The 27424-nt window shown below is 48.0% G+C and overlaps 1 protein-coding gene and 13 non-coding genes across 14 annotated transcripts; all 14 read left to right on the plus strand.

The window, feature by feature from the left end:
• The first annotated feature begins 770 nt into the window (after positions 1-770).
• Positions 771-841, plus strand: Trnag-gcc (transfer RNA glycine (anticodon GCC)). Its single transcript has one exon. It is a non-coding gene; the product is annotated as a tRNA-Gly (tRNA).
• A 70-nt stretch (positions 842-911) lies between these two features.
• On the plus strand, positions 912-982 carry Trnag-gcc (transfer RNA glycine (anticodon GCC)). The gene has a single exon. It is a non-coding gene; the product is annotated as a tRNA-Gly (tRNA).
• A 71-nt stretch (positions 983-1053) lies between these two features.
• On the plus strand, positions 1054-1124 carry Trnag-gcc (transfer RNA glycine (anticodon GCC)). The gene has a single exon. It is a non-coding gene; the product is annotated as a tRNA-Gly (tRNA).
• A 759-nt stretch (positions 1125-1883) lies between these two features.
• On the plus strand, positions 1884-1954 carry Trnag-gcc (transfer RNA glycine (anticodon GCC)). Its single transcript has one exon. It is a non-coding gene; the product is annotated as a tRNA-Gly (tRNA).
• Positions 1955-2078: 124 nt separating this feature from the next.
• Positions 2079-3278, plus strand: LOC119449053 (uncharacterized). The gene has a single exon (XM_037712246.2). It carries the CDS (start codon positions 2079-2081, stop codon positions 3276-3278), a length of 1200 nt encoding a protein of 399 aa, XP_037568174.1.
• A 3683-nt stretch (positions 3279-6961) lies between these two features.
• Positions 6962-7032, plus strand: Trnag-gcc (transfer RNA glycine (anticodon GCC)). The gene has a single exon. It is a non-coding gene; the product is annotated as a tRNA-Gly (tRNA).
• Positions 7033-11957: 4925 nt separating this feature from the next.
• On the plus strand, positions 11958-12028 carry Trnag-gcc (transfer RNA glycine (anticodon GCC)). Its single transcript has one exon. It is a non-coding gene; the product is annotated as a tRNA-Gly (tRNA).
• A 70-nt stretch (positions 12029-12098) lies between these two features.
• On the plus strand, positions 12099-12169 carry Trnag-gcc (transfer RNA glycine (anticodon GCC)). The gene has a single exon. It is a non-coding gene; the product is annotated as a tRNA-Gly (tRNA).
• Positions 12170-12240: 71 nt separating this feature from the next.
• Trnag-gcc (transfer RNA glycine (anticodon GCC)) lies at positions 12241-12311 on the plus strand. The gene has a single exon. It is a non-coding gene; the product is annotated as a tRNA-Gly (tRNA).
• Positions 12312-12381: 70 nt separating this feature from the next.
• Positions 12382-12452, plus strand: Trnas-gcu (transfer RNA serine (anticodon GCU)). The gene has a single exon. It is a non-coding gene; the product is annotated as a tRNA-Ser (tRNA).
• A 9019-nt stretch (positions 12453-21471) lies between these two features.
• Positions 21472-21542, plus strand: Trnag-gcc (transfer RNA glycine (anticodon GCC)). Its single transcript has one exon. It is a non-coding gene; the product is annotated as a tRNA-Gly (tRNA).
• A 70-nt stretch (positions 21543-21612) lies between these two features.
• On the plus strand, positions 21613-21683 carry Trnag-gcc (transfer RNA glycine (anticodon GCC)). The gene has a single exon. It is a non-coding gene; the product is annotated as a tRNA-Gly (tRNA).
• A 70-nt stretch (positions 21684-21753) lies between these two features.
• Positions 21754-21824, plus strand: Trnag-gcc (transfer RNA glycine (anticodon GCC)). Its single transcript has one exon. It is a non-coding gene; the product is annotated as a tRNA-Gly (tRNA).
• A 4948-nt stretch (positions 21825-26772) lies between these two features.
• Positions 26773-26843, plus strand: Trnag-gcc (transfer RNA glycine (anticodon GCC)). Its single transcript has one exon. It is a non-coding gene; the product is annotated as a tRNA-Gly (tRNA).
• The last annotated feature ends 581 nt before the right edge of the window (positions 26844-27424 follow it).

Genomic DNA, 27424 nt, shown 5'->3' on the forward strand with positions numbered 1-27424 from the left:
GAACCGTGACTGGGTACCTGCGTGAAGTGGTGCTGGCGCATAGGATGTTGAATGTGCGTTTTTCGCTGCAGTATCTGTCCATCGTTACAAAAAAACAATTGTACAGAGATCTTGTGGACACGATGCTACCTGTACCTTTGTACCGTTCGCCACACCGTGGAGGCCCCGGACAGGACGTTCTAAAAAGAGTCAAGAAAATGCCAGTAAGGCCATCAACTAAGTCTTTCTTTTTCAAATTACATACAAACACACTTCCCGTTAAGACCTGGCTTCATAGCAAGGGTATTTTCATCCCCTGGACAACGGACTGCTTTTTATGTAAAAAACCAGAAACAATAGAACATGTTTTCCTAGATTGCTGGGACCCGATCTTTCACTGGGACGTTCTGCAGAGAACGCTGAAGAAGCAGTTACCCCTGGACCCGTATGGAATACGCTTCTTGCCAATAGATACCTCAGAGGAAGTACCGTATGACCTCATTATGGTCCTGGGGCTCCACGCGATGTGGAAAACTCGCATGCAATTTGAACATGCAGACATCGTTGTGAAACCGGTGCGAGAACACTTCATTGAGAGTGTTGTTTACGTGAGAGACGCATACAAAGTACTGCCTGATCCACCACAATGGATGTCTGTATTGGATGAACTGGTGTCACTGAAAAGATTTTAGTGCTGTGTTGGCCAAAGTGTGGCTGGCACGTTTTATCATTTGTAACATTTGATTTTGTACGTCGACGACGGCAATAAAAAAAAAGAAAAAGAAAAAAAAGCGTCGGTGGTTCAGTGGTAGAATACTCGCCTGCCACGCGGGTGGCCCGGGTTCGATTCCCGGCCGACGCAGTTTTCTTTTTCAGCGACGCTAAGTGTTGTTGCGCACCTGTCCGAACTACGTGTGAAGGTCCGTCACATGGCGTCGGTGGTTCAGTGGTAGAATACTCGCCTGCCACGCGGGTGGCCCGGGTTCGATTCCCGGCCGACGCAGTTTTCTTTTTTTAGTGACGCTAAGAGATGTTGCGCACCTGTCCGAACTACGTATGAAGGTCCGTCACATGGCGTCGGTGGTTCAGTGGTAGAATACTCGCCTGCCACGCGGGTGGCCCGGGTTCGATTCCCGGCCGACGCAGTTTTCTTTTTATTGCGATAGCAATTATATGGACACTCAAAAGCAGATTTCTGCCGTCGGCGTCGCCGTCGCCGTGAGGTTCCGTATGACGTCAATCGAGATGAAATCGTCGCCGCGCGATGATGATGATGATGATAAGTGGTTCTTGAGGGAAAGGGAAAGGTTGGCGCTATCTTCTGCAGCCCTTGAGGGAGCACGGCTCAGCGCCAGACGCCGCGCGCCGCCGAACGCTGTATGTGCGAGTGAAAGGGCGCGAGGGACGCGCTCTTTCACGGCGAGTGAACGCACGGCGGAGAACAAACGCGCGTTCTGCGCCGTGCTTCCTTAAGGGCTGCAGAAGTAGGCGTCTCTTTCCTCCTTTACAATCATCATATATGTAGAGCAAACGCGCCTTCTTTCGACGCGCGAGAGGCCGTGGGGGAGGGGGGGAGGGGGAGGGAAGGGAGACGACGTTTAGCTGCGGCACCAAATGCCTATTTATATCAGAGGCTCCGGCAACACTCACCAACGCCGCAGGCATTTTGAGCGAACGCGGGAAAAACGCCGACGGCGTCGACAACAGTTCTGCGCGTTGCCGGTGCTGCTGCATGTCCGAATTTATACAGCTGATAAAGGTAATATCATTACTCCGTATAGCTCTCTACAAATTTGCTATCGCAATTGATGCTTCGCCTTTCAGGTGAAACTGCGACAACTTTTTTAGTGACGCTAAGAGATGTTGCGCACCTGTCCGAACTACGTGTGAAGGTCCGTCACATGGCGTCGGTGGTTCAGTGGTAGAATACTCGCCTGCCACGCGGGTGGCCCGGGTTCCATTCCCGGCCGACGCAGTATTCTTTTTCAGCGACGCTAAGTGTTGTTGCGCACCTGTCCGAACTACGTGTGAAGGTCCGTCACATGGCGTCGGTGGTTCAGAGGATTCTACTTCCGGCTACCGTTCGGTACGGACGTTGAATGTCGCGCTCCGTAGGGGCGGTGTTTGCGGCTATGCCAAGCCGCGGAAACAGGATGACTGCTACCGCTGAACCGGATTACCACGTTGTTTTGCCGCCTCTGCCAACAGGTTCGTGTGTTTTAAACACCGTTTTTCTTCACGGTGACGTGAAAGCGAGGCCATTTCGTGTCGAAGATTTTCGTGACACGTTGGCTCATCTGGAATTGCTCCCTGAGGTGGTCGCCTTGGGGGCGTTTCAGATGAACCACGTCTGGGCTGTGACGTTCGAGAGTGCAGAGGCGACGAAGAAGATGCTGAAGCACGCGGAAGTTCAAGTCAAGGAACGACGCTGTTTGGTTGTGGATCCGCATAACCGGGAGGTGCGGCTAAAGCTGCACTGGTTACTGCACAATGTGCATGACGATGACGTACATGCGGCGTTTGTTCCGTACGGAAAAGTATCTGACATCCAAAAAGAACGCTGGCGTGTACAAGGTGTCACGGACAAGGGATCGTCTATGCGTACGGTGTCCCTGAAGCTGAAGCCTGGCTTGACAATTGATGATCTTCCGCACCAGATACGAATAGCAGGCATAATGGCGCTAGTGGTCGTGGCAGGTCGTGCTCCCCTATGTCTTCGGTGCAACCGTACGGGGCACATCAGACGTGAGTGCCGCGTGCCGCGTTGTTCTGTTTGTCGAAGATTCGGCCACGAAGACAGTCAGTGCGTACGCACGTACGCAAGCATCGCAGGGCCACCAAAAAATGAGGAAATCGTCAACGAGCTCCTTATGGACGAAGTTGACGCGGAGGAAATCTGCAGTGCGTCTGGACCAACCTTGTCGCCGCCTTCGAAGAAAGACTTGGCGGTAACGACGGAGAAACACGATCTTACGCAGGTCGCGAGTGAAGCCATATTGACATCAGGCGCGCCTACACCTGCTAAAGAGGCTGAAACAAACAACGACGCAAGTGCAGGGAAGCAACCGTCCGCAACAACTTCACAGGATGATGCATGCCTCATGGACACCACGGAAACGAGCAAAGCGACAGCAGCGGCCAAGAGAACGCACGAAGAAAGTGCCGGAGGGGAGCAAAAGTTGAGCACCTCCAGTGCGAGCGAACCACCTGTGAAGACAGCAACTGGCCGGAGGCCTACCTTTCGACCGGCGCCAAACCTACCGCCGGACAGAAAGGTGTCGGGGATACCTCCGACTTAATACGTCGTGCTTGCGTGTGTTTGTGCCCGTTTCAGTGGGGGGTGAGGGGAGGCAATGCTGCTACTTTGGAGCTACGGATGGAATGCCAGTCAAACGTGCAAGCTGACTGCAGACAGGTGAAGGCAATGTGAGTGACCTTTCGTAGCCGACAATAGCAGTGCATAGATTGTGATCTCTTCATGTAGTAATGGAGCTACGCCTCGAAACACCCTTACGCGTCGGCACGATTAACGTGCGGGGTCTTACGGCAAGGAGGAAACAATGTCAGCTTAACCGCCTGTTCATCGAAAAGAATCTCGACATTATTGCGGTTCAGGAAACAAAGATTGAAACTGAGGAAGGGACGGACCGCCTAGTGCAACCTTTCATGACAAGATATTATGTGTGTGTTTCCCATTCTGTTGGAAGAGCGGGGGGCTGTGCGCTCTTTCTCCGGAATAATATTGGTATATGTGTTGAAAATGTATTTAGTGATGATAGCGGGCGCATTATAGTGTGTGATTTTTTGTTATGTACTCTGAAGTGGCGTGTTATCTGCATTTACGCGCCAAATAGAACAGCCGAGCGAAGGGCGTTTTTTGAATGCGTGGAATGTCACTTGAAGTGCGAGAGAACCATAGTCATCATGGGAGACTTCAACCGTGTCTGCAAAGTGGAAGACAGAGCCCGTAAGCAGCCTGGTCTCGATGTAAGTGCGCTACGTTTAGCAGCACTGGTGGAAGAACATAATTTAGAGAATGTAGGCGCCGTTTTGGCCAACAATGATTCACCTCAGTTCACTCATTTTCAAGGGGACAGCCACGCAAGACTGGATCGTGTCTATGTTTCTGCGGAAGCGATACCATTGTGCAGTGATTATGAAATCAGCCATGTTTATTTTAGCGACCACAGTTTGGTTCTTTTTTCACTTGGTCCAAAAAAGCCGTCAAGTTTCAACTGGGGACTATGGAAATTCAATGAAAAACTGCTGCAGGACGAAACCTTTGTAAAAAAATTCAAGACAGCCTCAAAGAGCTGTTATCGGGTGGTCAAAAAGATTATACAGAAAAGTGGGAGTGTTTTAAGCAAGACACGAAGTTAACAGGGATAGAAAGATCCAGTGTTTTACACCACCAGGAAAAAAGAAAAGAAATGGAATTACAAAGTGAGCTCAACTTTTATTTAAGCATGGAGAGCAACCATCCGGGATGTTTCGCAAAAGAAATAAAGCAAACGAAAGCACAGTTGGAACTTGTCGATAAGGAAAAATATCGTGGTGCAATTATACGCGCACGCGCAGAACGTTTATGGTGTGGGGAAGAACCTACAAAGCGCTCGCTTTCTGATGAAAAGAGTTATGCCGCGAGAAAAGAGATAAATGCGATAACATACCAAAATGTAGTAGTACGGGACAAAGAAACCGTCCAACGCGCCTTTGTAGAATATTACGACGAACTTTTAGGACAGGAACCGCAATGTGAACAAGGTTTCGATCGCGAATTCTTACACCTTTTGCCCGGACTGGAAGAGGAAGACCGAAAAAGATTAGAAATGCCAATTAGCATCAAAGAAATAGAGGAAGCTATAGATGACTTGAGCCCTGGCAAAACGCCAGGACCCGACGGATTGAGTGGGGCATTCTATAAATTTTTCAAAACAGAAATAGCTACAACCCTTTATCACGTAATCACAGAAGCTTATGAAAACCAGTTACTGCCGCCATCGTTTCGCGAGAGCCACATTGTACTGATACCAAAATCCACCGATTCCACATCTCTCCTATCTGTACGAGCCTATCGTCCAATCAGCCTAACGAATACAGACTATAAAGTATACACAAAACTTTTGGGTAGAAGGCTACAAAGCATAATAACACGGTTGATAGGGCCACATCAAACATGTGGCATCAAGGGCAGGTCAATTACCACTAACATACACGTAGCAAGAACAGTTCTTGAGCATTGTGATGGCTTTTCTGGTAGGGTGGCCATGCTACAATTGGACTTGGAAAAAGCATTCGATAGGGTGACGCACGCTATTCTTTTCGATGTTTTGGAGCATGTGAACGTGGGATCAATTTTAACAGAAGGGATTAGAATGTGCTACGCAGACATCTCCACAAAAGTGATAGTTAACAGAACACTCAGCACCAGCATTCAAGTCAGATCTTCCGTGAGACAGGGATGTGGTTTATCGCCTTTACTGTTTGCCCTATATCTCGAGCCATTGTGTCTAAAGATATTAGATGATAGCAACATCAGAGGTTTTAGGGTGGGTTACAGTGAAGTAAAACTGCTGGCATACGCGGATGACGTCGCTGTTTTTTGCGACGACGCGCAAAGTGTAAGCAATGCTGTGAATGTTGTGACAAAATATTGTAAAATGACAGGAAGCGTAATTAATTGGGGCAAGTCGACTGGGATATGGTATGGACAGTGGGAGGACACACCTCCATTTTTTGCAAAAATACAGTGGACAAATTTGCCGACCAAGTACTTAGGGGTACCTCTACAACACCACCAGGACACGAAAGATTATTGGCAAGGAGAGGTGGAAGAAATGAAGGCAAAAACGGCGAAGTTCGGTGGACGAGATCTGTCAATGTTCACCCGAGCAACGGTGTGTAATGTATTCTTAGTGGCCAAAATTTGGTATGTGATGCAAGCACTATGCGCATCAAGAGTTAGCATACAAAGAATACACAGGCAGTTTGCCATCTTTATTTGGGGGTCCGTCTGGGAGCGCACCAGCCGCACTAATTTGTTTAGGACGGTGAAAAGTGGAGGCCTAGGGATAGCTCATCTTTTTTTAAGACAAGTCGTGTCCAGATTTTTGTTTCTACGTGATCAAAAAGATCCGTTTTTGTGCGCAGTCCTTCAAACACGTTTGCGTAATGCGCTGCCTCAATTTGTTGTGTCCTCAAATTATACAATAGGACCTAGGATCAGAGGCTTCCTGGGAGAAGTCGTGTTGTCTTTTGAATTCTTATACGTGCGCTTTTCAATGGATTACCTTGCATCTGTTAAGCGCAAAAGACTTTACAAAGATTTACTTGATGTATCATTGCCAGTGCCTGTTTATCGTTCAATGTACCATGTTGAATCCAGTGGAAGGAATGTGCTGAAAAGAGTCAAGCGGATGCCGATACGGTCATCCGTAAAAACGTTTTTCTTTCAATTACACACTGGAACGCTTCCAGTGAAGCCATGGTTGAGGGAAAGGGGAATCTTTGTACCGTGGTCCGTGAACTGCCTGAGATGCAGGCAACCGGAAACTATTGAGCATATGTTTCTTGATTGTTCAGATGCGGTGTTCCTATGGGACATCCTGCAACGAACGTTGAAAGAAGAATTGCCGATTACACCATACGGCATCCGCTTCCTGCCAACTGAAAACGCAGATAAGCCATGTGATATGTTTATGGCACTTTGTTTACACAGCGTCTGGAAGACACGAATGGATGTGCGTCACGAGAGGCTAGTTATTCGTCCTGCGAAAGATCATTTTTTGGAAAGCATGCTGTATCTGCGTGAAGCTTACCGAGCAAAAAAAGAACCACCCGAATGGATACATGTATTGGATGAATTAGTGGCGATCAAGTGTTTTTAACTATCTGCAAGGACCCAAGACGGTCTTTGCTTTTATCAGTGTAAAGTGTATATGTTATGTGTGTATGTCGAAGACCGGCAATAAAGAAAAAAAAAGCGTCGGTGGTTCAGTGGTAGAATACTCGCCTGCCACGCGGGTGGCCCGGGTTCGATTCCCGGCCGACGCAGTTTTCTTTTTTAGTGACGCTAAGAGATGTTGCGCACCTGTCCGAACTACGTGTGAAGGTCCGTCACATGGCGTCGGTGGTTCACATTCTGCTTCCGGCAGCCGTGCTGTGCGGTTCGTAGGATCATGAGCTCCGTTGGAGCGGCGATGGCGGCCCTTACCAGCCGCGGTAACAGGAAACAAGAAGATGAGTACCATTTTGTTTTGCCACAACTGCCTACAGGACGCATCGTTACCAATACAGTTTTTCTGCATGGTGACGTGCGAGCACGGCCTTACAGAGTTGAAGATTTCAGGGACGCCCTCGCTCTTGCCGGGATGCTGCCGGAAGTTGTTGCACTCGGAGCCTACCAGATTAACCATGTCTGGGCGGTTACCATGTGCAATGCAGACGCTACCAAGCGGCTGCTAGCCTTGAAGGAAATGGAAGTGAAGGGACGGCGCTGCGTCGTCGTGGACCCACAGGACAGGCAAGTCAAGTTACGCCTTCACTGGCTTATTTACGGCGTAGCTGACGAGGACGTCCGTACAGCGCTAGCCGCTTATGGCAAGGTGGTTGACGTACAGCGTGAGCGTTGGCGGGTGCCGGGTGTTCAAGAAAAGAACTCGACTGCCCGGACGGTGCTGATGAAGTTGAAAACTGGCTTGAAGTTGGAAGACCTACCGCACCAGGTACGGGTCGCCAGAGAACTAGCATTAGTGGTAGTTCCGGGGCGACCAATGCAGTGCCTGCGCTGTCAGGGCTCTGGACATGTCCGGCGTGACTGCAAAGTGCCCCGGTGCTCGATATGCAGACGATTTGGACACGAAGACGCTCAGTGCACGCGGTCCTACGCCGCAGCTACTGGGCGAGGAGTGAGCGACTACACCGAGAAGCTCTTAATGGACGTGACCGAAGCCGAGGAGGCAGCAAAGGGAAGCGGAAGCTTGGAAACCCAAAAGGAACCGCGCAGCGAAAAGACACCAGAAGGCAAGCAAAGCCAGGGGACAACGGAGGCTACGACCAAGCCGCCAGCAACAGTGACCGAGCTGGCAGCAACGCCCGTTCCCGCTGACGACGACACGTTGGAGAGCAGCGATACAGAAGGCACCCAAGCTGAACCAAGGAAGCCGCGCTTGCAGGGGAGCCAAGCCCATAGCAGCAGAGTCAACCCGGCTGTCAAGCGTCCGCTTGAAGGGACCGCGCACCAGAAGGCGTCCTCCGGGAGACGCCCCAGCCTTAAGCCACGGCCAAATCTCGAATCGGAGAGGAAGGCCACCGACGAGCCGCCGAGGCAGCACCTGGACACCGGGCAACCGGGCGGATCCGAAGACGTCTAGCCGTGCGCTAGACGTGCAAGGTAAGCGTCATGCTTCGGGTCCTGCTACCTCCTGTTAAAACATGGCACGCAACGCGTCGTTTAGTTTGGCTACGTTAAACGTGCGAGGTCTAGCCGCAAAGAAAAAGCAGAGCCAAGTATACCGGTTGTTGGTAGATCATGACCTCGACATGTTGGCTGTGCAAGAAACAAAAGTTGAAGGGGAGGAGCAGACCCGGAGCGTGATGCTTCGCTTCACGTCTCGCTACTACGTTGCAGTGAGTCATGCGGTGGGCAAGTCAGCGGGATGCCTGCTATTTTTGAAAAAGTTACCGGGGCTAGATGTACAGAGTGTTTATTCATGTCCAAGTGGTAGATTTATTGTTGTTGATTTTTATTACAGTGATGTTACCTGGAGAGTAATATGTATTTATGCACCGAACGGTACAGATGAGAGGTATAATTGTTTTCTGAGCATTGAGCCATATCTGACTGCAGACAAACATGTTGTTGTGTTAGGAGATTTCAACTGCGTTTTGAACACTCGGGACCGAAGCAATGCACACGGGTATAGACACAGAAGTAGTCAGCTTTTATCACGGTTTATTGGAGAACATGATATAGATGATGTAGCAGAATGTCTCGAGGGAGCGAGAGAAGTGCAGTTTACGCATTTCCAAGGACAGAGTCACGCTCGCCTTGACCGTATTTATGCATCAGTGGAGCTATTACCTTTGTGCACCCAATACCATGTAGTGCCCGTGTCGTTTTCGGACCATTGTCTGGTTAAATGTCTGATGGGAAGTGCGGAAAAACAAAACAAGTTTTCGTGGGATCTGTGGTAAATGAACGTAAAGCTTCTAAGCGACGAATGCTTTATTCAAGATGTGAAGGAGGCGATAGATGCAATGAAATCAGAACAGGTGCCTAGTGTCGGCGCACAATGGGATTTATTTAAGCAACATGTCAAAATGAAAGCCATAGAGCGAGCTAGCTGCATTAAGTATGAGGAAAAATTAAAGAAAGAAATTTAAGAACATTGCTTGAAAAACTGGTTAAGCTTGAATGCCGTGAGCCGGGCAAGTTTAAAGACGACATTCGTAGCATAAAACAGAAACTCGAAGCAGCAGACGAAGAACGTTATCGGGGAGCGATAGTGCGAGCCAGAGCCGAGGCATGGGCGGCCGGGGAGACGCCCACAAAGCGAGCGCTGGGAATCGAAAGGGCGCACGCCCGCCGTAGTCACATGGATGTGATAGAAGAAAGTGGTATTGAAACAACAGATACGGAGGCTATAGGGCGAGCTTTCTTTCGATTCTACGAAGGGCTGTTTGCCCATAGATCAGTAGATGTAGAAGGGTTTAAAACAGCCTTCTTAGAGCGCATGCCTCGGCTGTCAGAAGAAAGAAAAGCAGCTCTTGAAGCACCTATAACAATAGCAGAAATAGAAAAGGCAATAGATGATCTTTACCCTGGAAAGTCGCCCGGTCCGGACGGTCTGAGCGCGGCTTGGTACAAAGCATTCAAGCAAGACCTGTCCTGTCAGTTGAAAGATGTCTTTGATGAGGCATTTGAGGTGGGAACGTTACCCCTGTCATTCTCCCAAGCACACACTGTGCTCATTCCAAAAACAGAACAAAAAGATAGGCTAAGACTCGTGACATCATACAGACCAATCTCACTAACTAACTGTGATTATAAAATATTTATGAAAGTATTGGCTAGCAGACTTCAGACCGTTATGACGCAGATTGTGGGAGCCCACCAAACCTGTGGTATTAAGGGCCGCTCTATTTTTACTAATATTCATTCATTGAGGTGTGTGCTAGAGTGTTGTGACGCCTCTCGGTCGGCTGTCGCAATACTCCAGCTTGACCTAGAAAAGGCATTTGACTGTGTATCTCATGTATTATTGCGTTCCATACTCGAACATGTTAATTTAGGCTCAATCATCATCGACGGAATATCCCTAGCTTATAGAAACTGCAAAACGCGCCTGATAGTCAACAACAGATTGGGGGCCCCCGTTGACGTCCGGCGGAGCGTGCGTCAAGGGTGCCCACTGAGTCCTCGTTTGTTTAGTATTTATATTGAAACTTTGTGTCAAGCAATAATTGAAAATGATCGTGTTCATGGGTTCAGATTGCAGGCGTCCGAGCTAAAGCTCTTAGCGTACGCTGATGATATAGCGGTGTGCTGTACGAAAAAGGAGAGCCTGCTAGAGACAGTCGCTGTAGTAAGACGGTTCGGAGAAGTAACGGGGAGCTTTGTGAACTGGGGAAAGTGTCTGGGCTTTTGGCACGGCGAGTGGCAGTCAACACCAGAGACATTATTTGCCAACGTGAAATGGGTTAAAACCCCAGTGAAGTACCTCGGCGTTCCCCTTGAAAGTTATAAGAAAAATGATGATTTCTGGCTAGAACAAGCCAAAGAAACACGAGAAAAGGCGGAGAGATGGAAAGGTTCACACCTATCAATTTTCGCCAGAGCGACAGTGTGCAATTTGTTTTTTGTTAGTAAATTATGGTACATGATGCAAGTGTTGTATTGTTCGCGAGTGCATGTTCAGAAGTTCCACCGAGTGTTCGCTGTTTTTATTTGGGCTTCCAGCTGGGAACGCTGCAGCCGCACGAATCTTTTCAGGCCAGTGAAAGAGGGAGGCCTGGGTCTGGCACACCTATTCGTGCGGCAGCTTGTAAGCCGTTTTTTCTTCTTTCGGGACGTCAAAGACCCGTTCTTATGATCGCTGTGTCAAGTGAGACTTTGTAGTGCGTTACCAGAGCTTGTTATCAGCAGCGAAATTATGCCTGGTACTTTGTTTGGGTACTTCAAGGAGATAGTAGCCAGTGTTCGTTTTTTGTCGGTACGGTTCTCGAATGATTATATGTTCAGCGTGAAAAGAAAGAAAATGTACAGTGACCTGTGTGATGTTATTTTTCCAGTACCGATGTACAGAGCCATATACAGTGGAGGTCAGGGAAAGAACGTTTTGAAACGAGTAAAAAGAATGCACGTGCAGCCAGGAGTGAAATCTTTCTTCTTCAAGCTTCACACTGGCACCCTGACAGTGAGAACCTTCTTAGAAGAACGCGGGTTTTACATGCCGTGGGGGTCAAACTGTCTGATTTGTAAAAAGCCTGAAACAGTAGACCATGTTTTCATACATTGTTGGGAGGGGGTGTTCTTTTTGGACGTTCTGCAAAGAACAATGAAGAAAGAATTGCCCTTACATCCGCAGGGCATAAGATTTCTACCACTGGATAATGAGGACGGGGTCCCATTTTACCTCATCATGCTGACTGGCCTCTACTGTCTATGGCGATCCCGAATGCAAGGCTTCTATTGTGACCCAGAAGCGCGGCCTGCGCGCGTACATTTCCATGAACACATGTCACGCTTTCTGGAGGTGAAAAAAGCACAAGTTGATGTGCCTGATTGGCTACCAAGGGAAGAGACCTTGGCATCCCTAAAGGAATTTTAAAAGACAAAGTCAGCCAAGTCATGCTGGCTGCTATGTAAGAGCTTGTTTTTTTCTTCTGTATTTTCGTGTCCTAGTTATGCATTTTGTTTGTTTTGCTGACAGTGTGTCGGTGAACCTGTCGAGAACTGGCAATAAAGAAAAAAAAAAGCGTCGGTGGTTCAGTGGTAGAATACTCGCCTGCCACGCGGGTGGCCCGGGTTCGATTCCCGGCCGACGCAGTTTTCTTATTTAGCGACACTAAGTGATGTTGCGCACCTGTCCGAACAACGTATGAAGGTCCGTCACGTGGCGTCGGTGGTTCAGTGGTAGAATACTCGCCTGCCACGCGGGTGGCCCGGGTTCGATTCCCGGCCGACGCAGTTTTCTTTTTTTAGCGACGCTAAGTGATGTTGCGCACCTGTCCGAACAACGTATGAAGGTCCGTCACATGGCGTCGGTGGTTCAGTGGTAGAATACTCGCCTGCCACGCGGGTGGCCCGGGTTCGATTCCCGGCCGACGCAGTTTTCTTTTTTAGCGACGCTAAGTGATGTTGCGCACCTGTCCGAACAACGTATGAAGGTCCGTCACATGGCGTCGGTGGTTCAGTGGTAGAATACTCGCCTGCTACGCGGGTGGCCCGGGTTCGATTCCCGGCCGACGCAGTTTTCTTTTTTAGCGACGCTAAGTGATGCTGCGCACCTGTCCGAACAACGTGTGAAGGTCCGTCACATGGCGTCGGTGGTATGTTACCACACATGGAATGTGTGGTAACATACGCCGACAAGTTACGACATAGGACACGACCTCCTGATGAATGCGTGCAATAACACATAATGGACGCCACAGAGGTTCTCGACGCGACCGGAGATGTTCCTTCTGCCGCGGAGACCAGTTGTGCCGGCAAGTCTCGTCTAGATGTAAAAGACAATGTCATCGCACAACCGCCCAAGGACAAGGAAAGTAGCAAAGCGACAGATGATCAGTCCAAGCAACAGTGCAATGAGGCGCCCGTAATCACACAGCCAGTTCCTGCCCAGCAAGCTAAAGAGGCAGCCGAAAATGAATCATCTGCTTCACCCAAGCTTCTCGACACCTGCCCTGTGCTGGTAGAGGACAGACGAGGTAACGCGGATGCATCAATTCCGAAGCGGCGCGCGACAAACACATCAGAAACAAGCACGGACAGCGACACGACCAGTACCACAAGAAAAGCACGTCGCCGCAAGACATGGAAACACTCAGGAAAGTGCCGACGATCACGGTCCAGGAGGCCTGGTGGGGGTTCGGAGGGAGCCTCACCGTTGTCCTCAAGGACCGACCACATAGATAATTAGGTCCGTATAGTGGTTAGTCACCATGGCGCTGACACAGCAACTTCTCTTCGCAACTTTGAATGTACGGGGCCTTAGGTCTTTGCAGAAACAGGCACAGCTTCGCCGGCTTTTATCTATGCATCGCCTCGACTTCGTCGCCGTGCAGGAGACGAAGATTGAGAGTGATGACGAAACAGAAAGGGCCTTGCGACCTTTTCTGTCTGAATATAATGTCTGCGTTTCACACGCCCTTGGTTTATCCGCGGGCTGCTTCCTGTTTCTGAAAAAGAGCCTACTTTGTTCAGCATTTAGTTACCATGTGGACGCTGAAGGCCGATACATATACTGCGATTTTGTGTTGCAGGGTGTGCCATGGCGAATAGTTAACCTCTACGCATTTAATGACGCTGCCAAACGAATTCTTTTATTTGATACTGTGTCTAATCTACTGGACTGTGAACGCTGCATTGTGTTAATGGGAGATTTCAATTGTGTATGTGATCCGAGTGATCGAAGTGGGATTAACATTCAGCGAGACAGGAGTGGTGAAGTTTTGTCTAACGTGATAGAGAATGCAGGGCTCATAGATATAGGAGCGTCGGGACAGGGTTCTTGCTCTTATACACGAATTCAAGGTCACTCTTACGCCCGCCTTGATCGAATTTATGTCTCTTCATCACTCCTCTCCCGAGGACTGTCTTGTAGTACTATCCCAGTTTCGTTCTCTGATCATTGTATGGTTATCGCAAAAATTGGTGAGAAATCTGTAACCAATTTCCGACCACAGTGGGCACTCTGGAAACTTAACTCTGAGCTCCTAAATGATCAGGAATTTATAAATCGTGTGCGTATGGCCCTAAAAACCTGTTTTTCTACAGACTTGCCATTATTTGCTGCTTGGGAACTCTTTAAGCAAGAGGTTCGCACAGTGGCTATAGAAATTGGGTCGGTGAAATCACTTTATAGAAAGAATGAAGGAAAAATGCTTCTCAAGAGCCTAAGTAGCATGTACGAGATGGAATGCGAAATGCCAGGCACTTGCATAGAAGATATGGAAAATATTAAATGTGAGTTACAAAAGTATGACGCACTGCGTTACCGAGGTGCGCGAGTTCGATCTCGAAACAGCCGTGCTTTGCACTCTGAACAGCCAACACGTCAAGCTTTACTTGATGAGTGACGTCACGGTACTTCAAAAGTAATTTCGGAAATCTACTCCAAAGGTAGTCTTGTAACAAATACGAATGACATAATTTCACAATTTGAAGTTTACTACAATGCTTTGTTCAGTGCACCTCCCGAAGATCATGATGAAAAAGTCTTAGAGAGTTTTGTGTCTCTAGTAAAACCTTTACAGAATGAGGAGTGTGCATTCATCAGTGGTACTGCTACCATTCAAGAAATTGAGCAAGCTATTGATCAGCTGCCTTTATCGAAAACCCCCGGCCCCGATGGACTTTCAAGCGAATTTTACAAAGCGTTCAAAGGGATTATCAGTTCGATATTATTGGATATATTTATTACAAGTTTAGAGGTGGACGCCCTTCCACAATCTTTTTGCAAAAACCACACAGTTTTAATCCCAAAAAGCTCAGATAAGGAAAAACTGCGTTCTGTTGAAAGCTACAGACCAATCACGCTGTCAAACGCTGATTATAAAATCTTTGCAAAAGTTTTATCTAATAGATTACAATTTGCGATGTCGATTCTCATTGGTTCCCATCAGACGTGCGGAATTAGAGGTCGATCAATTCAGACCAACATACATATCGCCCGTACACTTCTTGAGTACTGTTACGGTTCCACTGAGCAGCTTGCAATGCTCCAAGTAGACCTTGCTAAAGTTTTCGATCGAGTCAGTCATTCCTATTTATTTTCTCTTCTGGAACACGCCAATGTTGGCTCCATTGTGCTTAAAGGAGTTAGGCTTTGCTACACCCATTGTTCTGCTCGTTTAGTTATTAATGGACGTCTCTCCAAACCCGTTGCTATCTGCTCTTCGGTGAAACAAGGATGCCCGATGTCCCCACTACTCTTCGCCCTTTACCTGGAACCACTATGCTTAAGCGTAATTCAGTCAAGTTCCATCCATGGCTTCAACATACTGGGTAATGAGGTTAAAGTGTTAGCTTACGCAGATGATCTAGCCTTTTTCTGCACAGATAAGCCCAGTGTTGAAAAGGTTGTAGCTACAATAGAGAAATTTGGCAGCGTATCAGGAGCACAAATGAACTCATCGAAAAGCTTAGGCTTATGGTTCGGCTCCTGGTGTTATAAGCCAGAAAAGTTTGAAGGCATTAAGTGGACTCATGTTCCACCAACGTATCTTTGCGTGCCGCTAGACGCATATAAATTAAGCGCGCACTATTGGAAAGAACGGGTTTCAGCCTTGCAAAGTTACGCTCAGACATTCGTTCCATACCGACTTTCTATTTTCGGAAGGGCTGAAGCCTGCAATAAGTCTTTAGCAACTAAAATTTACTACGTATTGCAAGTTGTTCACTGTGCCAGGCTCTACATCCAACGCTTTCACCGAATTTTTGCAACTTTCATATGGTCTTCCACTTTCGAGCCCATGAGGAGAGACAATGTTTTTAGACCAGTTAGTGAGGGTGGGCTCGGCTTAGTGCATCTTTACGTGCGGCAAATAGTGTCCCGTTTCTTCTTTTTTCGCGATCCTTCACATCCTATAATTCGGTCATTCATGCAAGTCACACTTGTTGATGCTTTACCTGATTTAGTTGTTTCATCAAATTTTTCTTCGCCTTTATGCTTGTTGGGGTTCATGCAGGAGGTTTATTTGGCGGTTCGTTTCCTGACAGTTCGGTTTTCTACTGAATACTTGTACTCCGTGTCGCGTAAAAAGTTATACAAAGATTTACTGTCCATGCTTTTTCCGCCTCCATTTTACCGATCACTATACATTGAATGGCCAGGCCACGATGTACTAAAACGAGTTCGTAAAATGTATATATCCCCATGCTGCAAAACATTCTTTTACAAACTTCATAGTGAAACTTTACCGGTAAAAACATGGCTACAGAAAAAGGGTATATTTGTGACTTCTGTTAATTGTCGTCTTTGTGATGTGCCAGAGACAATTGAACACTGTTTTATTGGCTGCAAAGATGCCATTCTATTTTGGGACATCCTCCAACGGACTCTGAAGAAAGACCTGGAAATCAAACCCCATACAGTGCGATATCTGCTGCCGGCCCATGATGACAGTGTACCTTTCGACGTGTTTTTTCTCATGGGAATGCACAGTCTGTGGAAGACGCGAATGATGGACCGCAACGCCGAACCGGTTGTACCCACAAGAGTAAATTTCATCCAGATGACTGTGCACCTAAAGAATGTTTATGATGGACTTGATGTTCAACCGGACTGGTACCCCATTTTGGTGAGGTGCTTAGCCTTACCACCCTTTTAAAGCGGAACAGTGCTTCTTTTGTTTTTCTGTGTGTGACTCACTGTACCCACCTTTCTATGACTATGCACAATTAGTGAATGTTTTATTGGTTGACATGTTAATGTATTAAATACCATGAAAGAAAAAGAAAAAATGGCGTCGGTGGTTCGGATTCCACTTCCGGCCGCGAAAGCCTACGGACGTGTCTATCATGAGCTCCGTTGGAGCGGATGTAGCGGCCCAGTTAAGCCGCGGTACCAGGAATGAAGTGTCGCAGGATTATGCAGTCATTTTGCCCCCTCTGCCAACTGGGTATGTTGTCCAAAATACTGTTTTTCTACATGCTGATATAAAAGGAAGACCGTACCGTGCAGAAGATTTCCGTGAACCACTGTTTCAACGTGTCCCGCCCACCGAAGTTCTTGCGCTTGGCGCCTATCAAATGAACCATGTGTGGGCGGTTACCTGCAAGACCGCTGAAGGCGCGAAGAAGTTTTTGGGTGATCCGGAATTGACGGTGAAGGGCCGGTGATGCATCGTAATTGATCCAAGCCACCGCGACGTCCGTCTGAAGCTTCACTGGTTGCTCTACCACGTACGCGAAGAAGATGTGCGAAACGCGCTGAGCCCCTACGGAACGGTCATGGAAATAGAACTGGATAAATGGCGAATTGACGGCTACAGCCAGCAGAGCACCATGACACGTACAGTTGTGGTGCGACTGAAGGCCGACGTAACGTTGGACGATCTACCACATCAGCTTCGTGTTGGAGGCGAGCTCGCCCTTGTCGTGGTGCCCGGAAGAGCACCAAGGTGTTTGCGCTGCCAGCAAATTGGCCACATCAGAAAGGATTGCCGCGTCCCGCGATGCAACGTCTGCAAACGCTTTGGCCATACCGTAGAAAACTGCTCGAGGACGTATGCTGCAGCTGCCATGACCACGGTGAGCACGAAGAAATCCGAGCTCACCATGGACGAAGCCGAAGCAGAAGAATGTGTGAGTCCAGCAGCAATTTCAGGGGCACAAGAGACAAGCACCCAAGAAAATGAGCCACCGAAAACTGAGGAAAGTTTGAAAATCACTGCACATGTGCAAATTCCAATTCAAGCGAAGACGAAGAGTACGGACTCCAATGTCACCGAGGATGCCACCAATAAAACAAGTGCAAACACTGAGGCAGCGGAAGTTCACCAAAAGCCTCCCGAAGAGGATTTCATGGATTGCCGTGAAGCAGAAGAAAATAGTGCGGTGGTAAAGAGACCACGAGACGACGGCGGTGAAGAGTCGAAGGACGCCAGCAGCAGTGAACCTCCGGCGAAAGCGGCAACTAGTCGCCGGCCGCGGCCCACTGCAAAGCCAAACGTCAAGGAGGGGGAGAAGAGGGCGGCTCAGCCGCCCACTTGACAACACAGCTAACGCACTACGTGTGTACCCGAAAATCGGGGCACACCTTGTTTTTGGTGAGCGCATCCTTTTTAAAAAAAATGGCTATTAGACTTGAGAGAGCAGTTCGTTTCGCCACTCTAAATGTGCGCGGGTTAGCTGCTAGAAGACGTCAGTACCAATTAAGCAGACTGTTTGCAGAACACGATTTAGATGTGATTGCCGTGCAAGAAACTAAAGTAGAGAGGCAGGAGGAAACTGATCGAATGGTTCTGCCTTTTCGCACCACGTATAATATATGTGTATCACATTCCAATGGCTTGTCGGGAGGGTGTGCCATTTTCGTAAAAAAATCTATTGGTGCTGTGGAGACAAATATAAGAAGCAGTGATAGCGGACGATTCGTAGTATGTGATTTCTCGCTACTGAATTTTGAATGGCGCGTGATTTGCTTGTATGCCCCGAACCGCGAGAACGAAAGGAAAGCTTTCTTTGAAGAAATTAGTGGTTTTCTTGATTGTAGTAGACATGTGATATTTATGGGTGACTTTAACTGTGTGTGCGCAATGGAGGACCGCTCCAAGCGTGTAAATATCCGCGATCAAAGCGAATGGACTAGAAGATGTGACCCTCTGCATGTCTAATGGCAGGGCCCAGTTCACACATTTTCAGGGTCAAAGTCACGCGCGTTTAGATAGAGCGTACATTCCACTTGACCTTGTGATGTGCTGTGATGAATACTTGGTTACACCAGTGTCGTTTAGCGACCACTGTTTGGTGAGATTCACGCTTGGAAAGAAGGAAAAAACGACAAAGTTCAACTGGAACCTTTGGAAGTTAAATCATAGCATTCTGAAAGATGAAACGTTTACTAAAAAAGTAACAGAAGCGTTAACGATGATGTATGAAGATGAAAAAGATGACTGGGAAGAACGATGGGAAACTTTCAAACAAAATGTTAAACTAAGTGCTATAGAACGAACGACGAAGCTTAATTTTGAGAAGAAACAAGGCGAGAAGAATTTGCAGTTGCAACTGCAAGCACTTTTAAAGGAAGAGAATGCGAAACCGGACACGTTCACCGAGGAAATCAAAAATACAAAAAACAAGCTCGAATTTTTAGATAAAGAGAAGTACAGAGGTGCTATTATTAGGTCAAGAACAGAAAAGCTTTGGATGGGCGAGACACCTACAAAACGGGCACTAGGTGATGAAAAGCAATATGCAGAAAGAAAAGAAGTTAAGGAAATAGTGTACAATGGCACATTGACGAAAGAAAAAAGTCAGATAAGGCAAGCATTTGTTGAACACTATCGCGAATTGCTTGGAAAGCGTTTGTCGATGGCGAGTGGATTTAGTGACGAATTCCTTTCTTTCGTGCCCAAGTTTGACGATGAAACGCAAAAAAGTTTGGAGGCTCCTATCAGCGTACAGGAGATTAAATAAGCTATTGATGACTTAAGCACTGGAAAGACGCCTGGTCCAGATGGAATAGGAGCAGAATTCTATAAAATGTTTAAAGAAGAGATCGCACGCGCGCTGTTCGAAGTTATCGAAGATGGTTATAAAAAGAAAAGACTACCACGCTCGTTCACTGAGGCGCACACTGTTTTAATCCCCAAAACAGATGATAGCACCAAACTCCAGTCTGTGACGTCGTATCGGCCCATTAGCCTATTGAACACGGATTACAAAATTTTCATGAAGGTGTTGGCCAGGAGACTGCAGAATGTCATTCAAGACATTGTAGGACCGCACCAGACATGTGGCATAAGAGGTCGTAGCATTACGACAAATATACACATAGTAAGAAGTGTCTTAGAGATTTGTGATGACTTTGGAGACCGAATCGCAGTGATGCAATTAGATCTACAGAAAGCTTTTGACCGTGTTTCCCATGAAGTGTTGTTCAGTGTGTTGGAACATGTGCAAGTAGGAAGTGTGCTTCTTGATGGATTAAAGATGGCATACTCGCGATGCGTAACACGCCTGGTAGTTAACAGGGTGCTCAGTGAAGAAATTGAGATACTCAGTTCTATCAGACAAGGATGTCCGGCATCAGCCTTACTTTTTGCCATGTACCTAGAACCCTTGTGTTTATCAATTATTCATAATTAAAATGTGCATGGATTTAGATTACAGAACACCGAAGTAAAGATTCTAGCATATGCCGATGACGTGGCTGTACTCTGTCAAGATAGGCAGAGCATATGTGAAGTTGTCCACACGGTCAAACAATTTTGTTCCATGACAGGTAGTATGATTAATTGGGACAAAACAACTGTATTTTGGTATGGTAATTGGGATATGAGACCTGATGTATACGTAAATGTAAGATGGGAAACCCGCCCGCTAAATTACCTTGGGGTACCACTTCAGGTCTATCGTGAGAACAACGACTACTGGAAAAACGAAGCAGAAACAACCCGACAAAAAACAAACGCCTGGAGAGGGCGTGAACTCTCCATTTTTGCACGGGCGTCTGTATGCAACCTATTTTTGATATCCAAAATATGGTATGTGTGCCAAGTCATTTGTATGTCAGGCGTGAATGTGCAGAAATTTCACAGGATTTTTGCTGTGTTTGTATGGAAATCGACGTGGGAGCGAACAAGTCGCTCAAATTTGTTCCTATCGGCCCAAAACGGAGGCTTGGGTTTGTGTCACTTGTTTATTAGGCAACTTGTGTCTCGCTTTATTTTTCTTCGCGACCAAAGAAACGAATTTTTGCAAAGTGTAATAAAATTAAGACTATGCTCCCACGTTCCAGAATTTGTTGTGTCGTCGAATAACATGTATCAATATGTGTCAGGGTATCTGCGTGAAGTTGTACAATCTTTTAATTTTCTCAAAGTACGTTTTTCACTAGAGTACTTGTCCTCTGTAAAACGGAAAAGACTTTACAAAGACCTCATTGAATGCTTGTTACCAACGCCGCGATACAGATCTTTATTCAATGTCGGACCCGGACAGGACGTGTTAAGAAGGGTTAAAAGGATGAACGTAAAACCGGGAGCAAAAACTTTCTTCTTTAAACTTCACTCTGGGACGCTCCCAGTAAAGCAGTGGTTAGCCGATAAAGGCCTCTACGTCCCATGGACGACGAATTGTCTATTGTGTAAGAAGCCCGAAACTGTGGAACACGTGTTTATTTACTCCTGGGACGCCGTCTTCCATTGGGACATCCTTCAGCGCACATTGAAAAAAGACCTACCCATCACAAGTTACGGCATTCGTTTTCTGTGCGTGGACAATGAAGACGGTGTCCCATACGACTTGTTTATGTTAATAGGACTACACAGCATATGGCAGACGAGAATGGCGGTCCGTAATGCAGACCCTCACACACGTCCTGTCAGGGAAAACTTCATCGTTAACATGGATTATATGCGCGAATTGTATAAGGCGCAACCAGAGCCTCCTGTCGGGTTGCCTCTGTTGGATGAACTGTGTAACTTGAAGAAATTTTAATGTGAACACACCGGACCAAGGCTCGGTCCACGTGTTCATTTTACCTTTCATGTTTCTGTGTTCCTATGCCCTGTAAAGAGAAAACAGGTAATAAAAAAAAAGCGTCGGTGGTTCAGTGGTAGAATACTCGCCTGCCACGCGGGTGGCCCGGGTTCGATTCCCAGCCATCGCAGTTTTCTTTTTTAGCGACGCTAAGTGATGTTGCGCACCTGTCCGAACAACGTATGAAGGTCCGTCACAGGGCTTCGGTGGTTCAGTGGTAGAATACTCGCCTGCCACGCGGGTGGCCCGGGTTCGATTCCCGGCCGACGCAGTTTTGTTTTTTAGCGACGCTAAGTGATGTTGCGCACCTGTCCGAACAACGTATGAAGGTCCGTCACAGGGCGTCGGTGGTGTAGTGGTAGAATACTCGCCTGCCACGCGGGTGGCCCGGGTTCGATTCCCGGCCGTCGCAGTTTTCATTTTTTAGCGACGCTAAGTCATGTTGCGCACCTGTCCGAACAACGTATGAAGGTCCGTCACAGGGCGTCGGTGGTTCAGTGGTCTTTTCTGCTTCCGGCCACCGAGCGTGACGGTTCGTGAATCATGGCCTCTCCCGGGGCAGCGACAGCGGTCACTTTTGGCCGCGGAAACAGGACGAACGACGAAGAGAAGGATTACCCTTTTATTTTGCCGCAACTGCCTAAAGGACGAGTGGCTACTAACACGGTGTTTTTACACGGGGATGTACGAGCGAGACCATACAGGGTCGAGGACTTCAGAGACGCCCTCCTGCCGACGGGCTTGCTGCCTGGCGTGGTATGCATAGGGGCGTACCAGATCAATCACGTGTGGGCGGTGACCCTTAAGGATGCGACCACCACGAAACGGATGGTGGCCCTGAAGGAACTTCAAGTGAAAGGACGACGGTGCGTCATCGTCGACCCACAGGACCAGCAGGTGAAGCTTCGGCTTCACTGGCTGCTGTATGGCGTTGCCGACGACGACGTCCGGGTGGCGTTTGCGCCTTTCGGCAACGTGGACGAGGTAAGCCAGGAGAAGTGGCGTGTCCAAGGTATGGGGGACAAGACCTCTACCACGCGGACCGTGCTCCTCAAGCTGAAGACCGGCGTCAAGGTAGAGGACCTGCCACATCAGGTCCGCGTCGGCGGAGAGCTCGCTTTGGTGGTCGTTCCTGGTCGGCCCATGCAGTGCTTGCGCTGCCAGGGCACTGGGCACGTCCGGCGAGAGTGTAAGGTGCCGCGCTGCTCACGTTGCAGACGTTTTGGGCACGTCGACGCCGACTGCGTGAAGACGTACGCTACAGCGACAGGCCCAGCAGTGAGTGAAGCGGCAGCTGAAAATCTGATGGACGCATCCGAGGCTGAAGACGCCGCTAAGGGAGCCGGAGACCAAGTTACGCCAGTGAAAACAAGTACCGCGACAGTGCCGGAGGGCGCTGAAGCCAAGGTGGACGAAGCTGCTGAGCAAGTGACTGGGCCGCCACGGGTCGACACGGAAGCTGTCCTTCGAAAGGAAGGGGCGAGTGAAGGCGAAAGCGATGATGACGATTCAGAAATGGAACAGAGCGAGGCTGCCAACGACGGGGACCGGGCTGCTAGTCTCGGTGCAACCTTCAAGCGCCCCCGAGACGACGCCGGAGACAAGGACAACGCAGCATCCAGCACCGGGGATGGGCCGCCGGCAAAAGCGCCTCTTGGGAGGCGTTCGGGTTTCAAACCCAAACCGAATGTTCCGCCCGAGAGAAGGCCTGGGGACAAAGCGCAGCACACCACCAACAACGCCGGGAAGCCGGGCGGCTCCGGAGGCGGCTAGCCGAGGGCTAGTCGTGAAAGGTAAGCACCATGCTCCGGGCCTACTTCATTCTTTAGTACAGCATGTCACCTGACCCGTCTCTCAGTATTGCCACACTAAACGTGCGAGGCTTGGCGGCTAGCCGTAGGCAATGTCAAGTCCTACGGTTGATCACTGACTACGACATAGACGTTTTAGCTGTCCAGGAGACCAAGGTAGACGGGGAGGAAGAGACCGGGAGCATGGTGCGGCGTTTCACGACTAGATATTATGCGGTCGTGAGCCACGCGGTAGGGACGTCCGCTGGGTGTGTCCTGTTTGTTAAGAAGTTACGAGACCTGGTTGTTCAAAGTGTGTTTTCATGTCAGTCGGGAAGGATTGTTATTTGCGATTTTGTTTTTTGTAAAGTTGAATTCCGGGTTATATGCATATATGCGCCAAATGGTGTAGAAGAACGTGCATTATTTTTTTCGAATCTTTTTCAGTATATTAGCAGTGAAAAGTGCATGCTTTTGTTGGGGGATTTCAACTGTGTTTTGAGTGCTCGGGATAGATGCAATAATGGTGGTATCCGCGATAAAAGCAGTCATATATTGTCTAGGCTGATAAGCGAAAGTGAACTAGACGATGTATGTGAGTGTCTGGAGGGGGAGCGGGAAGTGAGGTATACGCGATTTCAAGGCAGCAGCCATGCGCGGTTAGACCGCTTGTACATGTCACAGGACATGATTCCAATGTGCCACAGTTATTCTGTTGCACCTGTGTCGTTCTCAGATCACTGCTTGGTGATGTGTACCATAGGAATGAAGAAGAAGAGTCAATCTTTTAACTGAGATCAATGGAAAATGAATGCCTTACTACTAAAAGACGCGCCATTTGTAGACGCAATTCATGAGGCCGTTATGGAAGTAAGCGATGAATGTATTGAAACAATAGCAGAGAAATGGGAATGGTTCAAACAGAAGGTAAAAATGAAAGCAATAGAAAGATCGAGCTGCCTAAAGTTTGAGAGGGAAATGAAAGAACGAGACTTACGAAAGATACTTAATCAGCTGATAGCGCTGGAGTGCGAAAAGCCAGGGGCGTATAAGCAAGATATGCGAACCATCAAAGAAAAAATCGAACAGTTGGACAAAGAACGCTATCAAGGTGCGATTGTGCGCGCAAGAGCAAACGCATTAGTAGCGGGGGAGACGCCCACCAAAAGAGCGCTTGGACTTGAAAAACTCATGGTCGACGTAATCATGTCGATAAAATCTCGTGGAATGGCACACTCGTCGACGATAATAAGAGCATAGGCCGAGCGTTTTTAGAGTATTACCAGTCACTGTTTGCATATCAAGAAGCCAATGTAGATGAGTTCAAAAGGGTCTTTCTCAGTCGCATGCCGCGATTGAGTGACGACACGAAGGACCTATTAGAAGGCAATATAAGAGAACACGAAGTCGAAAAAGCAATAAATGATTTGAACAATGGCAAATCACCCGGACCTGACGGTCTTAGCGCGTGTTTTTATAAAGCCTTCAAGAAAGAACTGTCGCCCCTGCTAACAGATCTGTTTAACGCAGCGTATGTGAACAAAGCTTTGCCGCCTTCTTTTGGTAAAGCGCATACCATCTTGATACCTAAGAGTGACAAAGCGGAGAAACTTAGGCTCGTGACATCTTATAGGCCGATATCTTTAACCAATGTCGACTATAAGATTTTAATGAAGGTTTTGGCAGCCAGACTTCAAAGCGTCATCAAAGAAATAGTCGCAGACCACCAAACGTGTGGGATCAAAGGGAGGTCAATTTTTACGAATATTCACACGATGCGGTGCGTGCTCGAGTGCTGTGACATCACTTACGATGGCGTCGCAGTGCTCCAGCTTGACCTAGAGAAAGCTTTTGACTGTGTGTCTCATGATATTTTGTTTGCCATTCTGGATCACGTTAATGTAGGTGCCATCATCACTGAGGGAGTGGCATTGGCGTAACAGAACTGCACAACACGCTTAATTGTGAATAAATCATTGGGGGCCCCCATTAACGTCATGCGTTCTGTGCGTCAAGGCTGCCCCCTCAGTCCTCTTTTGTTTGCAGTTTACATTGAAACGATGTGTTTGGCGATAACTGAGAATCATCAAATACGCGGTTACAGCTTGGCAGCCACAGAAGTCAAGCTCCTAGCATATGCCGATGATATCGCCGTGTGTTGTACAAACAGAGAAAGCGTAACGGAAACAATACGCGTGGTGAAGCAGTTTTGTGATGTTACGGGCAGTAAAGTGAACTGGGATAAGTCCCTCGGTTTGTGGCACGGAGAGTGGTCCTCGGCCCCGGACAACTTTGCGAATGTGAGCTGGGTGAAAACCCCTACCAAGTATCTCGGTGTTCCCTTGGACAGCTACAAACAGAGCGAGGAATACTGGACGAACCAAATAAAAGAAACAAGAGAAAAAGCTGACAGGTGGAAAGGCATCAACCTGTCCATTTTCGCAAGGGCAACTGTATGTAATTTATTTTTCATTACAAAGTTGTGGTACGTCATGCAGACGTTATTTTGTTCAAGGGCAAATGTGCAAAGGTTGCACAGAGTGTTCGCCGTTTTTATCTGGGACTCTAACTGGGAAAGATGTAGCCGAACAAATCTGTTCAGGAGGGTGAAGGAAGGGGGCCTGGGCTTGGCGCATCTTTTTGTACGACAGCTTGTCAATAGATTTTTGTTTTTTCGGGATGTGAGTGATCCTTTTCTGCGTACGGTATTACAGCTCAGATTAAGAGCTGCGCTGCCGGCACTCATTGTTAGTACCAATAGTATGCCAGGAACGATTCGCGGCTATATTAAAGAAGTAGTCGATAGTGTGCGCTTTCTTTCAGTGCGTTTTTCTTTCGATTATTTATCCGGCGTGAAAAGAAAGACATTATATAAAGATGTATGCGATGTTGTATTTCCAGTGCCATTGTACAGAGCGATATACAGTGGAGGACCAGGAGAGGATGTCCTTAAACGGGTGAAAAGAATGCAGGTACCTACTGGAGTAAAAACATTCTTTTTTAAGCTACACGCAGGAACACTGTCTGTGAAAACATTCATGGAAGAACGTGGCTTCCTTGTACCGTGGGGCTCACACTGCTTGATTTGCAAGCAACCTGAAACCATAGATCATGTGTTCTTGCATTGCTGGGAAGGTGTCTACTTCTGGGACATCCTAAAACGCACAATCAAGAAGGAGTTTCCGTTGAATCCGCATGGGATCAGGTATCTAGCGATAAAGAATGAGGACGGAGTTCCATACGACTTAATAATGCTCCATGGCCTCCACTGTTTATGGCGGGCACGGATGGCTGGGTACCATTGCGACCCAGACGCTAGGCCGGCTCGTATCTATTTTCGAGACAGTATGTCTCGCTTTATTGAAATAAAGAAAACACAAGATTGTGTTCCCGATTGGCTGTCGAGGCTAGCACCTCTGACGGCATTAAAAGAGTTTTAGTTCGACAACGCCAGTCCATGTTGGACTGCTGGCTTTCATGTTTTTCAATATGTTTTGTAGTTATTTTTGTGATATTGTTCTGTAGTTTGTGATATTTGTGATATTGTTCTGCAATAAATAAATAAAAAAAAAGTCGGTGGTTCAGTGGTAGAATACTCGCCTGCCACGCGGGTGGCCCGGGTTCGATTCCCGGCCGACGCAGTTTTCTTTTTTAGCGACGCTAAGTGATGTTGCGCACCTGTCCGAACAACGTATGAAGCTCCGTCACATGGCGTCGGTGGTTCAGGGATTCCACTTCCGGCCGCGAAAGCCTACGGACGTGGTTATCATGTGCTCCGATGGGGCGGTGTTTGCGGCCATGAACAGCCGCGGTAACAGGAATACTCCAGCTGAACATGAGGATTACGAGGTCATCCTACCGACTTTGCCCACAGGTCGTACAGTTTTGAATACCATATTTTTACATGCTGACGTGCGTGCAAGGCCTTATCGAGTTGAAGAATTCCGGGATACGTTGGACCATCTGGCACTGCTCCCTGAGGTGATAGCCTTAGGGGCGTATCAGATGAGCCATGTGTGGGCCGTCACCTTCAAGAACGCTGAAGGCGTCAAGAAAGCCCTGGCTATAGGTGAAATGAAAGTGAAAGGTCGCCGGTGTATAGTGGTAGACCCGACGAATCAAGACCTGCGCCTGAAGTTGCATTGGCTGTTGTTCAACGTTCCCGATGAAGATGTACGCGCTGCACTTGCAATGTTCGGCACTGTAACGGACGTCGCGAAAG

Source organism: Dermacentor silvarum, chromosome 4 (assembly GCF_013339745.2).
Source record: "Dermacentor silvarum isolate Dsil-2018 chromosome 4, BIME_Dsil_1.4, whole genome shotgun sequence".
In the NCBI taxonomy this organism is placed as follows: domain Eukaryota; kingdom Metazoa; phylum Arthropoda; class Arachnida; order Ixodida; family Ixodidae; genus Dermacentor; species Dermacentor silvarum.

Bases quoted from the DNA above. Each gene is read 5' to 3' on its own strand.
- LOC119449053 (XM_037712246.2), top strand. From the start codon at position 2,079: ATGTCGCGCTCCGTAGGGGCGGTGTTTGCGGCTATGCCAAGCCGCGGA.